General features: G+C 47.8%; 1 protein-coding gene and 1 long non-coding RNA gene across 5 annotated transcripts in view; one reads left to right on the plus strand and one right to left on the minus strand.

Moving 5' to 3' along the window:
- CDH3 (cadherin 3) overlaps positions 1 to 2,419 on the minus strand; it is a 39,413-nt gene extending 36,994 nt beyond the window's left edge. The window contains exons 1-2 of the mRNA XM_019756686.2: positions 2,280 to 2,419; positions 1,963 to 2,083 (exon numbers count right to left, since the gene is read on the minus strand). Coding sequence (XP_019612245.2) covers positions 1,963 to 2,083; positions 2,280 to 2,339 — 181 coding nt within the window. The 5' untranslated portion in view covers positions 2,340 to 2,419. The remainder of the gene's footprint in view (positions 1 to 1,962; positions 2,084 to 2,279) is intronic.
- On the plus strand, positions 1,504 to 8,122 carry LOC141567499 (uncharacterized). 4 transcript variants are annotated; one of them, XR_012490150.1, is made up of 4 exons: positions 1,504 to 1,720; positions 4,178 to 4,578; positions 5,047 to 5,284; positions 5,885 to 8,122. It is a non-coding gene; the product is annotated as an uncharacterized LOC141567499 (long non-coding RNA). The 4 variants fall into 4 exon arrangements; XR_012490152.1 differs by lacking the exon at positions 1,504 to 1,720 and adding an exon at positions 2,314 to 2,449; XR_012490149.1 differs by lacking the exon at positions 1,504 to 1,720 and adding an exon at positions 2,321 to 2,459.
- Positions 8,123 to 14,631: the final 6,509 nt, after the last annotated feature.

The raw sequence follows: 14,631 nt of genomic DNA on the forward strand, positions 1-14,631 counted from the left end.
CAGGGCTGGATCCATCCTGTGTACTGGGGAGGTGAGTGGGGGGTGGAGGTAGGGAGATAGAAAGATGTTGGCAGCTGACTTGACTAAGGGGAGAAATATCAGCATTTCTGTTGGGCATCCCAACATTTATTGGGACCCATTGAGCCCAGAAACTTGCTTTTACTTAAAAAAGGCAGCAGCCTACTTCAAGGGAAGACCGCTCTAAGAACCAGTCATGTTGCATGGAGGCTCAAGGTTAGCCAAGCACATGAACCCACCCTTTGTTTTATAACCCAGGTGTGCTCCTGGCATGAACCCACCCTTTTCACAACCATAAACCAGACATCCAAGAAAGCAGAATTTTCTCAAAAGGTTTAAAATGCCTGACGTCACCTGGAAGCACTTGCCAACCGGACCATGAAATCGAAAACCTGATCACCGCTTCCCCTCAACAACCTCAAGCTTAGTGAAGTGACAGTTAATCTGATATTTCTTGCTTCAGTAAGAAAGATAAAGCAGACAACACTCAAAGCCACAGCTTGCTCTCCAAGACTGTAGTCAGAGAACTTGACAATGAGGGGGAGGGGTACAGTTTTGGCAGCGCTCTGGTTAGCAATAAAGCTTCCTCAGGGAGCCGGAATTGGATTTGGGGCCCGGCCCAAGTGAACATTTTTACAGGTTGGCTGAGCTGCAGTTTGTTAGCCAGTCAGTAATAAACCCATGCACAAGAATTTAAAGTTTATGAGGCATGGCCTCCTAATGCCTCTCCTCTCCCTACAGCCAAGAGTTTAAGGAGCCTGGCCTAACCTGGGTGTTAATTGTTTTTGTCAATCTGCAGAGTTATTTGGGAAAAGAAGAAAATGGCTACAGGCTCATGGACCCCAGTCTTCTTTTGGAGAAACAAAGGAGAGCAAGCCCTTCGGTTCCCCTAGGCATCAGCAAGCTGTGGGAATTTGTACCTGGGATCAGCGGGATGCTGATGGGGGCTGAGAAAAATGCTTGTTGGTAACTTTCTTAATTGTTTTGAAAGCCAGGTACTGAGTTACATCTCTGTTTAAGAACTTGGGTTCGGTCCAGTGGAAGACCTCCCCCCCACACACAGTCCTGTGTGGAGGGAAAGAGGCCCCCATCAGCAGGCAGCTGCCTGGGTCTCATAACACACTGGTTTGTCCGCACCAAAGTGACCCCCCTCTTTCAAGTTTTTGACCTAGAGGAGTGGTAAACAAGTAAATGAAGATCAAAAATGTGCTTTGATCTCCCATCCACTACTCCCGCAGCTCAAGACCTTCTTGCTTGGGACCCCCCACTCCCCCAAGTGCTCTAACATACCAGTCCCAAAACACCTGAGGAAGGGGAGAAGGGGGTGCCCAGTGCGTGATGGCCCCAGCCCAGGTGTGCCGGACCCAGTTTCCAGGCAGGCTGCAGGGGCGCAGACCCTCCGGGAAGGGCAGGGTTAAGAGTGCATTCCAGCTGCCGGGGAAGAAGGGGGGCGGGGGAGGGGAGCGCGAAGAAGAGAAACAGACCCGGTCTGTCTGTCGGAGACACAAAGCACCGTACACAAAGGGGGCCCGAGAGGGGCGAAGGGGGCTGCCCGGGGCAAGACTCATCCCCACACCTGCGCGGGGGCTGGGGGAAGAATGTGGACCTCGCATTCCTCCGCTGAGGCCAGCGGGGAAAAGCCTCCCACACCCCGGTTGGGTGAGAAGCTCAGCCGCCGCGCACCCCGGAGGAGGGGGTCAAGGTAAGCCGGGGCAGCCGGGCAAAGCGGGGCTGGACGTCAGAGGGCGCTACACTCTTCGGCGTTCGCGGTCAGACGCCCACCCTATCCCAGCCCCCGAGATGCTTTCTGCGCCTCCCCCATACCTGAGGGGGCGCCATAAGTCCCCCACCCCAGCCTGTACACACCTCGTGCGAGCCACACCGAAGCGGACCACCCGCCCCGCAGCTTGCGGTTGCACCGGGTGGGCTACCGGAGGGTCTTACCTTTCCCCGGCGCCTGGCTCGGCTCCAGCTCCGCGCCTCCCGCCTCCAAGGTCACTTCAGCTCCCCCGAAGCCCGTCCGGCACGGCTCGGAGGCCGCGCATGGCAGGCAGCAAATCTGCGCCTGAGGGAAGGCAGGGAAGAGGGAGGTTGGGTTACAAGCGTTCCCGGCACTGCATACCCATCCCGGGATTACTTACGGGGCTTCTCAGGCTACCGTGGCCTCAAGGAGCCTAGCCCCGCGCTCTCCCCGACGACACCGCCGCATGCGGACCCCGCCCGCCCTCCTGGGAGTGTCCCGGCCCGGGCTAGTGGGGTACCTGGAGTAGGAGGAAGAGGCGGAGGAGGAGGGACGCGAGAGTTCCACTAGAGAGCCCCATGGCTGGAGAGAGAGGCGAAGAAGCTACCGCTATCACGGGCTAGCGCTCCAGTAGGCTCTCCGCGCCTCTTTGAGCACCGCAGCTCCCGGGAACCAGCGGGAGGAGGCCAGGTGAGCGCAGGTAGGTGCTGATTGGTCCAGCGCCGTAAGGTCCCGCCCCTTCGCAGGTGGGGCCGCGGCTGGCGAGTCCAGGCACCCTCGAAGCGCCCCTAGTCCACCTTCTAGCGTCCTCTCGGCTTTTCCCGAACTGCTCCCGTCAGGGACTCCGCCCGCCTCGCAGGTTCTAGGTTCGAGAAAAAAAGCGAACAAAAGTACACCCCACCCCTCAGCCTCCGCAGCACGCGAAGAAAAGTGTTGCTGTGTTTTGTGGCTATAGCGGGAAAAAAAGGGAGCGGCATCTGAACCTGAATGGAAACAGGCGACCCACTCATGCCCCCCCTACCCCCCAGACACTCTGTTACCCAAAGCTTTGATGGAGGCGGGTTGTCCACCCCACGCCCGGCTGCAGCAAGGTCTGCCGACTGCCTTTCTCCACCTCCCACGCCAGCCCGCTCCAAGGACTCCGAGGGTTTAAAACGCAGTGAGTCGCGAGGGACCGCGTTACAAAATCTGCTGTAACTTGCAGAAGACCCATTACTTCTCTTGCACAGCCGAACAAATGGAGGCTGGGAGAGAAGTTCTCAGAGCTCGGAAGCCGTGGTGGCGCCAAAGGGCGCGAGGTAGAGGAGTGATTATTAGGCCCATAATCTCCAGCAACAACCCCCCCCCCCATAAAACATAAATAACACTTTCTCAACTGAAAGGCACTTTTTAAGACGCGGCTTTTTATTGGTCTGAAACACTGAATATAATCTAAGTAACAACTGCGCGAAGCAAGCAGCCTTCCCGCGAGCCTCTCTGAACACAACTCACCTTACCCTTCCTGGGGGACAGGCGGCGGACCTGAAGTGCTTTTCTCTTCGCAGCACACAAGTGGGCCCTCGGCGCGGAAACTGTCCCTATACTCAATCGCTCCACTCTGCAGGCTCTCTTTTCCCCTGAGGTCCCTCCCCAGCTCTGATTTAGGAGACTAAAGTCTCTAATTATAGATTCTTTGGCCCTCAAGGGCTAACCTGGTGGCCTCCTTGTCCTTCCCATCACCAGGCTTGTGGCTGAGAGTAGGACAGATTGCGCTGCGACGCAGGGAGTCCTCTGTTTAGCCGAGCATCAGCTCTGGGGCGCACTGCCTCTGTTCCAACCAGGGTTGCACCACTTATTAGCGCTGTGGCCTAGGCCAAGTGAAATAACCCCTCTGAACTGCAGTTCTGCAAATAACAAACGAGGGAGGCTATTGTGTGACATCTACCGTCTGAAGTGCTAAGATTAAATGAATACATACAGACGAGGATTAAATTAACACGTCTAAAACGCTCAACTCAGTACCTGGTACAGAACAAGTGCCCAAATGATTACTGGTGTTGCTTTAGTACCCGGCTCATTTGTCTTCCTCCGCCTCGCGAGCCGTTTCTTTCCACTGAAGCACCCCCCAGACTAAGAGAATGAGAAACGCTATAATTCTTCAATTTCACGGCTCATGGTATAGCAAGTAATTGGCATCTGGTATCACCAGAGCGCTCGGTTATCCGGCCTGTGGTCCCGCAGGTGGGGGTTGGGAGTTGGGGGTAGACAAAGCGCAGAAATACTGGAGACAGCTTGCTGAACTCCGCGCCTCCCTCGCCTCGCTCTCCCGCAGGGGGCGATTTCCGTGCGAGAGGGGAGGTTAGAAACCCGCGCAAGGGCACAACGTGATGGGGCAGGTCCCAGAATGTACCCCATAGCTCCGCCTATCTCGCTTCGCAGGTTCCCCTTCGCCCGCCAGGAGCCAGATGAAGCCATTAAGCGGACAGTTAAACACAAACGAGCCTCGGGATACAGGTCCTAATTAAGTAAACACCCGGCTGGAGGGCTGTTGGAGCGCGCTCATTTCCGCCTCCTTCCAGGGCACTCAGCATTCCGGGCGGAGGCGGGGAGAGGAAAGGAGAAATTGAGAGTCAGCTCTCCTGCCTGCAACTTGGACCACACTGTTGTCTTCTCCGCAGCTCCCTTGCCGATCGTTCGTTCATCCATTCATTCATGCATTCATTCATTCAATAAATGTTTGCCTGCTATGCGCCAAGCACCGGAGATACAATCGTGAACGAACATCCCTGCACCCTTGGGCCTTCCATCCCTGAGTGTGGGGGGTCGAGGAAAATAAACAAGTAAATATATATTATGTTAGATAATCTCTGCCGCGTAGAAGAATGACAGAATGTGACGTGCCAATTCACAGGGCAGAAGATAGGGTTGAAAATTGTAAATAAAGTGATCTAGAAGGTGTTTCAGTAAGGGTCTAGCAGGAGACAGAATCCAGCGTGGGGAGGGGGAGGGATTCAAGTTAATTTAGTGAAGCAGCGAGAGGAATGAGGAGGGTTCAGGGAACCAACAGGGGTACTGAGCCACAGCAGAAAAGCATTACAATTCTAAGGACTGAAGAGCAAAGGGAGGAAATGGTGTTAGTGGGAGTGGGGGGTTAGGGAAGAGCTGGAGAATGAGGGCTATTCCTCCCAAAGGCAGCTGTGGTCCAAGAGAGATAGGACCCTGCCCAGAGCAGAGCAGGGAGGACATAGGGGACATAGGGAAAAAATAACCCAAACATCTCTTTCCTTTTGCCCTTCATCTCCTGGCAGTGCCTCCCATGGACCAAACCCATCCAGAAGCTTGAAGGCAAGACAGCCCAGGTGGTGGGGCCTATAGGAATCATTCTTCCCAGGCACTGCACCGGGTGGAGAAAGGCAGAAAACAGCTGGGGGCAGTTGAGCAATCAGGAAACCCAGAGGTCTCACTAAGAAATGGACATTGGAACAAAACCTGAAGGAAGTAAAGGAGCAAGTTACGCTAAGGATACCCGAAGAAAGAGTATTCCAGGTAAGAAAACAGGGTAAAGACCCCAAGGATAGATTATTTGGAACAGAAAAAAAAAAAGCCAGTGTGGCTGTAGTAGATCTAGCAAGCAGGAAATGAGTCAGAATTGGGGAGCTAATCTTGTAGAGCCTCACAGGCCAATGTTAAGAACTCTAGCTTTTACAAAGTTTGGCTTTGAGTGGGAAGGGAGGAAAGCACTGGAGGTTGTCTACAGAGGAGTAATATTGAGAAGACTACAGGGGATGAGGGCAGAAGCAGGGAGATGGGTTGGGATTCTACTGCAGTCATCCAGGCAAAAATTGAAATGGCTTGGTTCAGGATAGTTATTGTGGAAGGGGTAAGAAATGATGAGGTTATAAGGAAAAAAACAAAAAAAGAAAAAAGAAAATAACAAGTGTTGGCAAGGATGTGGAGAAATTGGAACACGTGCACTGTTGATGGGGATATAAAATGGTGCAACCATTATATGGAAAATACTATGGCAGTTACTAAAATAATTAAAAATAGTATTGCCACATGATCCAGAAAGTCCACTTCTGTGTATATACCCAAAACAACTGAAAGCAGGGACTTGAACAGATATTTGTACACCCATGTTCACAGCAGCATTATTCGCAATAGCCAAGTGGTGGAAGCAACCCAAGTGTCCATCGACAGATGAATGGAGAAACAAAATGTTTAATAGATACAGACTTTCAGTTTGGCAAGATGAAGAGTTCTGAGGATGGATGGTGGTGATGGCTGCACAACAATGTGAATGTACTTAATGCCACTGAACTGTATGTTTTGTGTATTTTACCACAATTTAAAAAATTACTAAAAAAAAAAAAAAAAAAAAAGGAAGCAATCAAATGCTGGGTATATTTTGGAGGTATTGACCACAAGATTGGCCAAAGGGTGTGAGAGACAGAGAGGGTTAGGGATGACTCCAGGGTTGGGGCCTGAGCAACCACCAGGATGGCACCGCCATTTCCTGAGATGGGGAAGATACATGGTAGTGGATAGTATCAGGACACCACTAAGATCCCCTGGGATTCCTTTAATTATTTCTGAGCTTCTCTCCCTTGGCTTCTGTGTGGTAATGTCCCTGGCAGCTGGCACTTGTGAATCTCTTCAGAGCCCTGTCCTCCTGCTATTGGGGTACCTTTGCCCTTGCAAGGAAGTGCCCAGGAGTTCACGTCCCAGGCCATTAGCCAATGACCGAGTGGTACAGGAGTGTGGAAGCCCAGCTCCCTTCCCCCAGACAAACTCCCAGTGGTAACTTACACCCACTGTCTCCTGCAGGGTCAGACTGAAGCTTTCCTCCAGGGACTCACTCTGAAACCACACCCTTCCTCAGCTTCTTGCCCTCTTTATCCTTCTTCTCCCACTTGTGAGAGGCCCTTGTTAATAAGTCATTCCTTAATAAGGCACATGAAACCTTGTCTCAGGGTCCGCTTCTTGGAATCCAGGGAGATAGCTTTGTCACGATGAGAAAGCATCGAATCTGGGGACAATCTGTGGAGGAAGGCTTGCCCAGGGCCTTCCCAACTCCAACAGAGCATGGCCTTCTTCCGCAGTGAGAACATTCATACTGTCCCTGATATACTCCACCCAAACAGGGCTAGGACTCTTTCAGTCTTTTGGCTCTTTCAAAAAGAGTCACACCTTCCCTGTTCTCTTTGTCTGCATTTCACATTTAAACACATGCTACTGACAGCCCTGTGGAATCCCTGGCATCCTCCCTTTTTTCTGAGTGTCTTCCTGCCTCACTCTCCACTAACCCTTTCCTCTCTCCTTGGGGTCATGGATCAGGACTATCAGAAAACAATTTCTCCACATTTCCACACAGCACCCAACCAGGAGAAGGCCCCATGGCATCGAAGTTAGGGCCGGCAGACCTGAGTCTGAATCTTTCCTCTGAAAACAACTGCCTCGGTGACCTGGGGTGAGTTGTTTAATTTCTCTGAGCCCTCTGGAGTTAGTAATTCCTATCTGATGGGTGATGGTGAGAATTATCCCAAATTGAACTCCTGACCTTCCCCAACAAACCTGCTCCTCCTGCAATCTTTCCATGTCAGCAAACAGCAGTTGCATCCTGCCAGTGGTTCAGCCTGAGCTTTCACTCTCTGACTCTCCTTTACCACTTGCTTACTCTGCTTCTCCCACACTGACTTCTCTGTAGTCCTAGGAACAACTGGTATGGGTCTGCCTCTGGCCCTTTGCACTTGCACTTTCCTCTGTTTAGATCACCCTTCCCCCAGATGTGTCGTAGTCCCCCCCCCCCCACTTCAGGTCTCTGCTCAGGGAACCTTTCCTTGACCTTCTGCATAGACGGCATTCTCCCATTATCTTCTTTCTTCACTTTACCCTGCTTTATTTTTTTTTTAAAGATTTTATTGGTCAAGGGGGAGAACAGGACTTTATTGGGGAACAGTGTGTATTTCCAGGACTTTTTTCCAAGTCAAGTTGTTGTCCTTTCAATCTTAGTTGTGGAGGGCGCAGCTCAGCTCCAGGTCCAGTTGCCGTTGTTAGTTGCAGGGGGCACATCCCACCATCCCTTGCGGGAGTCAAAACCGGCAACCTTGTGGTTGAGAGGACACGCTCCAACCAACTGAGCCATCCGGGAGCTCAGCAGCAGCTCAGCTCAAAGTGCCGTGTTCAATCTTAGTTGCAGGGGGCAGAGCCCACCATCCCTTGCCAAGGACTCGAGGAGTTGAACTGGCAGCCTTGTGGTTGAGAGCCCACTGGCCCATGTGGGAATCGAATGGGCAGCATTCGGAGTTAGGAACATGGAGCTCCAACCTCCTGAGCCACCAGGCCGATCCGACCCCGCTTTATTTTTTTCGTAGCACTTACCACACCCTGATTTATAGCACATACACCAATATATATGCATATATATACATATATATATTTTTTATTGGGGAATAGTGTGTTTTTCTAGGACCCATCAGCTCCACGTCAAGTCATTGTTTTCAATCTAGTTGTGGAGGGCACAGCTCACTCACCCATGTGGGAATCAAACCAGTGACCTTGGTGTTAGGAGCACTGTGCTCCAAACACTGAGCCAACTGGCCGCCCCCTTTGTTTTTGAGAGGCAATATACAGTAATGATTAAGAGCAAGGACTCCAGTCACACTGTTTGGCTTTGAATCCTGAATCTAGCTCTTCCAAGAACTGACTTTCAAGTCCCATATGCTCATCTGATAAGTGGGATGAGCATTAATAATCCCTTCCTCATAGGTTATGAGTTAATATTTGTAAAACACTTTAGAACATAGTAACCATAACTGTTCATTAAACTGTGTTTATTGTTGCTCTCCCCTCATTGAGAGAATCCTCTGTTAGAAGCAGGGATTTCTTTTGTCTGCTTTGTTCACTGCTGTACCCCCAGGGCATAGAACAGCCTCGCATAAAATAGATACTCAAATATTCATTGAATGAATGAAATAAACAAGATAATAAATGTTAAGCACCTGGGAGGGTGCTAAACACACAGTAGAAGCAAAATCAATGTGGGTTCCCTGACTCGCCTCACAGAGTTGACGTGAGATCTAATGAGCTAACACAGGGGGGAGGTTTTGCAAAGTGTCATATAAATAATACAAGTCACGATAAGATGCACTACTACCATCTCTGGAGCACGCACTGGATTCAGACTCTGTGCTAGGTACTCTCACGCATGATCTCATTCTAATCCTCACAACTCGACACAGCAGTTCATATTATTCCCTTTTCATAGGCAGAAAACTGAGGCTAGGTCCCTTGCCCAAGGGCACATAGCTAGGGCAGAAGAAAAGCCATAGTATAAATACTGTGTCACTCCACAATTCCTTGCCTGAATCAGTTGCCAACCTGCTGTCCATCAATACTGGCTGGAAGAATGAATTCGGGGAGCAGGCCTTTGGTATATTAGAAAGAATTCCACAATATCGGATCCTTTCTCTTAAGAACCTCCTCAACATATTTGCCTCTGGTCCAAGGTTAAATTCTGGGACCTCCAAGAAACATTTAGAAAGAGCTTTGCTGCCCATTTTTGGTAGCAAAATCCCTAGAGCTTCACTCCCACATGGCATACTTATGTGTCCCAAAGACAAGGGGGTGTTTTCCAGTCTTTTCTAGGAAGTAGCCTTAAAACTGGGAGAGGCCCTATTTCTTGCCCCTCCTTCCCCTGCCCAATGCTCTGTACAAATGATTTCAGAGTCTTAGGTCCTATGTCTGTTCCAGAGCTTTCTGGAACCCTCCTTTTTGCCCAGTGATGTCACTGGCCAGCTCTTCTCATCTATCACTTCTGAATCCTTAAAGGTGCTGAGGCAGCTGATCCCCATTGAGAAACCTAACCCACATACCTTCCTTTTCCCTGAATCTCAGGAGGGGCTGTGATGTCTTCGGCGCTGGTGAATTTTTGCCAAGGCCTGAGCTGTCAGTTTCCAGAGAGCAGAGGCCAAGTATTTATGTATATGTGTTCACTGAGGGCATGGAATTGATTAATCAATAAGCACTCACGAAGCCCTGAGTCCCTGTGGTTGGCTAAGTTCTCGAAACGTTGAGAACTGTAAGGCCAAAAAGGACCTTAAAGAAAATAATAACGAAGTAATAATATTCTGTCCTTAGAGCCATTCTTCATTCTTCCCCTGAAAGACAGGGTGACCTCTGCAAATTAGGTTTCCCAGGCTCACTTGAGAGATGATTGCCTGCTGGATCGAGCCAACAGGAGACACTCTTGGGAGGCGGGGGCTGGACAAAGGGAAAAGCCAGAGTATATCGCCTCCTTCGGCAGTGTCCTGGCAAAGGCTATGTCTTGTCCACAGCTACAGTTCCTGCTATGGGCCCAGGTTCTGCCAGATTCTGGGTTCCAGTAACACCACCTTTTCCCTCTCTTCCTCCTGCTAAGGGTGGATGACTTCTTGCCGCCTAATCTCTAGGTCGCATCATTGCCCCATTTGGTTTCTCAGCCTCTGCATCACCTCTACGTTACGTTCCCTTTGCTTTAAATACTCAGAGTAGTTTTTGTCTTCCTGATTGGACCCTGACTGACAGAACAGTCAAAACACAATACTTATTATGGGTCAGATACTATTCTCAATGCTTTATGTAAATTAACTTATTTAATTCTACCATCTGAGGAATGATTACATTTTACAGATGAGAAAACTGAGGCACAGAGAGTTTGATTTACCCTAGTGAGATCCCAAATCTGGATGCATATCAAAAATTGCCCAGGAAGTTAATTAAAAATAGAGGGGCTGATAGATGCCATTCTAGCCCTACTGAATGAGACTCGCCAGTACATGGGGCCCAGGAATCTGGAGATTTCATAAGCTCCCCAGGTAACTCTGATGCAGCTAACCCAGCAGCCCTCCATGAGCTGGTATTCAGGAAACCCTGCCCTCATTTTGGTGACAAGAACATGGAGATCCAGATCAGGAATGTGACCTGTCCACGGTCACACAGCAAGTGGCAGACAAAACACAGCCAAGGACAGCGGTGTCTGCTACCTCCACTGCCTTCTCCTTCAAGGTCACATTGGTTCTGCTATCTGGATTTGCTGATCCTGGGAGCCATCTGAAGCCACTTCTCATTAGAAATGTTTTGGAAAATTCAGTGTATAAACAGACGTGTATGGATATGCAGGATTGCTAAGTGGCTAATCAGTGTTTGGGAAAAGGAAAAGGGAGGCAGTTTACCCACTTAATCTCTTTATTTTCAGTCCTTTCTAAATAACTTCAAGGAGTTAGTTAACCCTCCCCCCATTCTACCTTCCCTATTCTGACCAAGACTGTGGTTGGGCCAAACATCTATATTTTTCAATAAGGGCTCAAGGTGATCTGACAATTTGGAAAATATGATCAAAATCCAAAAAGCCCAGAATTTGAATGGACTTCCATAATAACATCAACTTCATAAGGGTTGGATTTTCGTCTTTTTCCCCCCATTGTTGTATTCCCAGCACCAACAATGGTGCCTGGCACAGAGTAGATGCTTAATAAATAATTATTGAATGAAACAATAAATTTTTTCTTGCATTTTGAAAATACTTTCTGTACAGTTATTCACTGATCTTCACAATGGACAGAATAGATATCAGAGTCCTCATTTTACAGAAGATGAAACTGAGTTCAGAGAGACTGGGTGACTTACAAGATCACACAGCTAATGAGAAGTGTTAGACGCTCTCTCCATGAAATCCTTCCCTCCCAGCTGATGGTGATGAGAAGGAACACAAGTGGAAGAATGCAAATATGAGTGCAGAATAAATTACCAGAATACAGGTCCAGGTGCTTGATAAACACAATAAATTCTAGCATTTATTACTGGAGGAGGAGATTTGAGGCTCAAAGATTCCAGGGGATACACAAGTCTGTCTGTCTCTGGACTCTTAACTTTAGTTATTAATTTAAGCCGTGGTCGCTTGCCTACTACGTGTAGTAGTAACTCCCCCTTATTCCATATCGTTAAGTGCCAAGTGCTTTGTGCATCTGACTCCATTAAATTCTATTGTCTCTCGTGGACTAGGAACTACAATAGCCTTCCTTAGTTCCCTCCAATCTGTTTTCCCCACTATCTTTTAAACTGCTGATCTTTCAAAACTGCCAAGTTTGACCACTTTGCATCTCTGATTTAAATGCCTCCCCACTGTGCTCTGTCTAGGTCGTGCCTGGTCTAGTCCTCACCTACCTCTCCATTCATCACATTCAACAAATATTTATTGAGGACCTACTATGTGTCAGGTGCTATTTTGGGCACTGGGGATACAACAGTGAATCAAACAGACAAGGTCTTTACTTTCATGGAATTTATGATAATAAATTCAGGTAGAATGAGGGAAGGATTAACTAACACCCTGAAGTTATTCAGAAAGGACTGAAAAGAAGAGATTAAGTGGACTAATCTGCCGCCTTTCCCTTTTCCCAAACACTGATAGGAGAAGTAAATAAACAAGATAATTATAGACTATTGTAAGTGCTAAGAAGAAAATAAATAAAGTAATAAGCTGCTCCCTGGGGAAGCCCTTTTTTGACAGAATGGTCAAGCAGATACTCTGAGGAGGTGACACTGAAGACGTAAAGGATGAGAAGAATCGTGCAAACACTGGGAGAAAATATTTCAGACAGAAGGAACAACATGGGCAGAGGTTGTGAGCAGGCAACTTTTAGAAACCAGGAACAGTGTGGCTGAATGAGACAGACGGGGGCGGGGGGGGGGGGGTGAGTTGAAGTTAGAGAAACAGGTGAGAGCCGGATAATACAGGGCTCTGTAGCCACAGAAAGTGGTCTGATTTTATTCTAGGATAAAAGGAAGCTACTGAAGAATTTTAAGCAGAGGAGGAAAATGGCCTGATTTATATTCTCTAACAATCCTTCTGGCTGCTGTGTGAAAATGAATCGGGGGCAAGAGGAATGGAAGCAAGGGACAAGAGAGGAGGCTGCTGCTATGTCCAGATGAGAAACAATGGACTTGACTATAGTGGTGGCAGAGGAGACAGAGAAAAGTGGTCGGATTCTCCGTAAAGCACTGGGCTATCATCGTAAGAAACATCTAACCCTGTAAAGAATTTTTATAACATTTTATTTGAGCCAAACTGATGACATTGTTGGGAAGCAAGATACCAAATACTCCTCCGGGACAATGACAGTTTGCAGTTTCTTTTATGCATTTTGAATTAAGGAGGGAACAGAAGAAAGATTACAAGAAGGTGGAAGAAAGCAAGGGGTAATTAAGATTATGTACTCCCTTGAGAGGGGTCTGGAAAAGAGGATTACTTCTGTTATTTCAAAGGTGTGTTAACCTAGATGCACAAGAACAATGGACAGGGCTGGTTTAAAATCTTTCACTAAAGAAGTTATAGGCCTAGGGCAGGACTACCCACCTTTACCCACCCAGTTAGGAATTGATGATCAGATCACCCTGTGAGGTCACTTTCAGTTAGATTTACCACAGCACCCCTTTTTATATCCACAGGGGTAAAACTTACAAGATGATGATAGATTGATTTCAAGGATATAAAAAAGGAAGAATCAAAGCCTTCTCCTAGGTTTGGGGCCTGGCCAGAAGTTGGAGGTGCTGTGAGCTAGCCCGGCTCCCGGGGTCTGGTGCTGCTTGGTTAGGCTGGGTTGGCAATACAAACACAGGTATCTCCAGATGATATTTAAAGGGACTGCATGAGCACTGAGGCCCTTGGACATTTGGAGACTGGGTAGAGAAGGAGGGGCTAGAGAGGTAAAAGGAAAACCAGAAGATTGAAGTCAACAGAAGACTTTCAGGAAAGAGGAAATGGTCAAATGCTGCTGGGAGGCCATGAAAGATGTGGTCAGAGATATGTCCCTTGAATTTGAAGGTCACTGGAAGGTCATTGGGAGAACAGCTTCACTGGAGAATCAACCCAGAAGCCAGACGAGATTAAACAGGAGAGTAAATTAGAGGTGAGGAAGCATATATTCTTTTCAAGTTTTCCTTCAACGAGAGTAAGGAAATGGGGTGTAGCTGCAGGTGTGTGTGGAGTCAAGTGAGGGTTTGTTTGTTTGTTTTTTTTAATGGAATTTACTAGAATCATGTTTTCCAAACTTCAGTCTTGAAGAATCATCTTTGTTTTTGCCTCATCTTTATAGCATGGGTACTCTAAATAAAACTTTTTCCTTAAAATCAACTCTCTTTTAATTTAAACAAACTTAGTTTAATCATTTACTTAAAAAAGCAATATTACTATATCAAATGGGAAACCAATACACTTGCCATAAATAGAAAGTAACCAATTTAAACAATCAGTAGAATGAAAATAAAACAATGTCATTAAATTCTAGCATGATATTGCTGCCTGCTAGGAGCTGAACCTGGGACCAGCTCTGTTTAAAAAGGAAATCATTCAGGGGCGGCCAGATAGTTCAGTTGGTTAGAGCGTGAGCTCTTAACGGGATTGCCAGTTCAATTCCCACATGGGCCAGTGAGCTGTGCCCTCCGCAACTAGATTGAAGACAACCAGCCATTGGAGGGGAAGCTGGATGGCTCAGCTGGTTAGAGCATAAGTTCTTAACAACAAGGTTGCCAGTTCAATTCCCGCATGGGATGGTGGGTTGCACCCCCTGCAACTAAAGATGGAAAACAGCGACTGGACTTGGAGCTGATGGGCCCTGGAGAAACACACTGTTCCCCAATTCCCCCAATAAAATAAATAAATAAATAAATAAATAAATAAATAAATGATTCATAGGGGGATTTATTTATTTTTTTTAAAGGAAATAATTCAGTGTTAGATGTTAAAGACCTATCAACATTAAAGTGACACCTTCTCCTTAAAGGACTGAAAGAGAATCAAACAAAAAATATTTTTTTCTCTATGTGATTTAGAATCACCAATTACCAGGCCTATA

This window comes from Rhinolophus sinicus, linkage group LG11 (genome assembly GCF_036562045.2).
Source record: "Rhinolophus sinicus isolate RSC01 linkage group LG11, ASM3656204v1, whole genome shotgun sequence".
Classification (NCBI taxonomy): domain Eukaryota; kingdom Metazoa; phylum Chordata; class Mammalia; order Chiroptera; family Rhinolophidae; genus Rhinolophus; species Rhinolophus sinicus.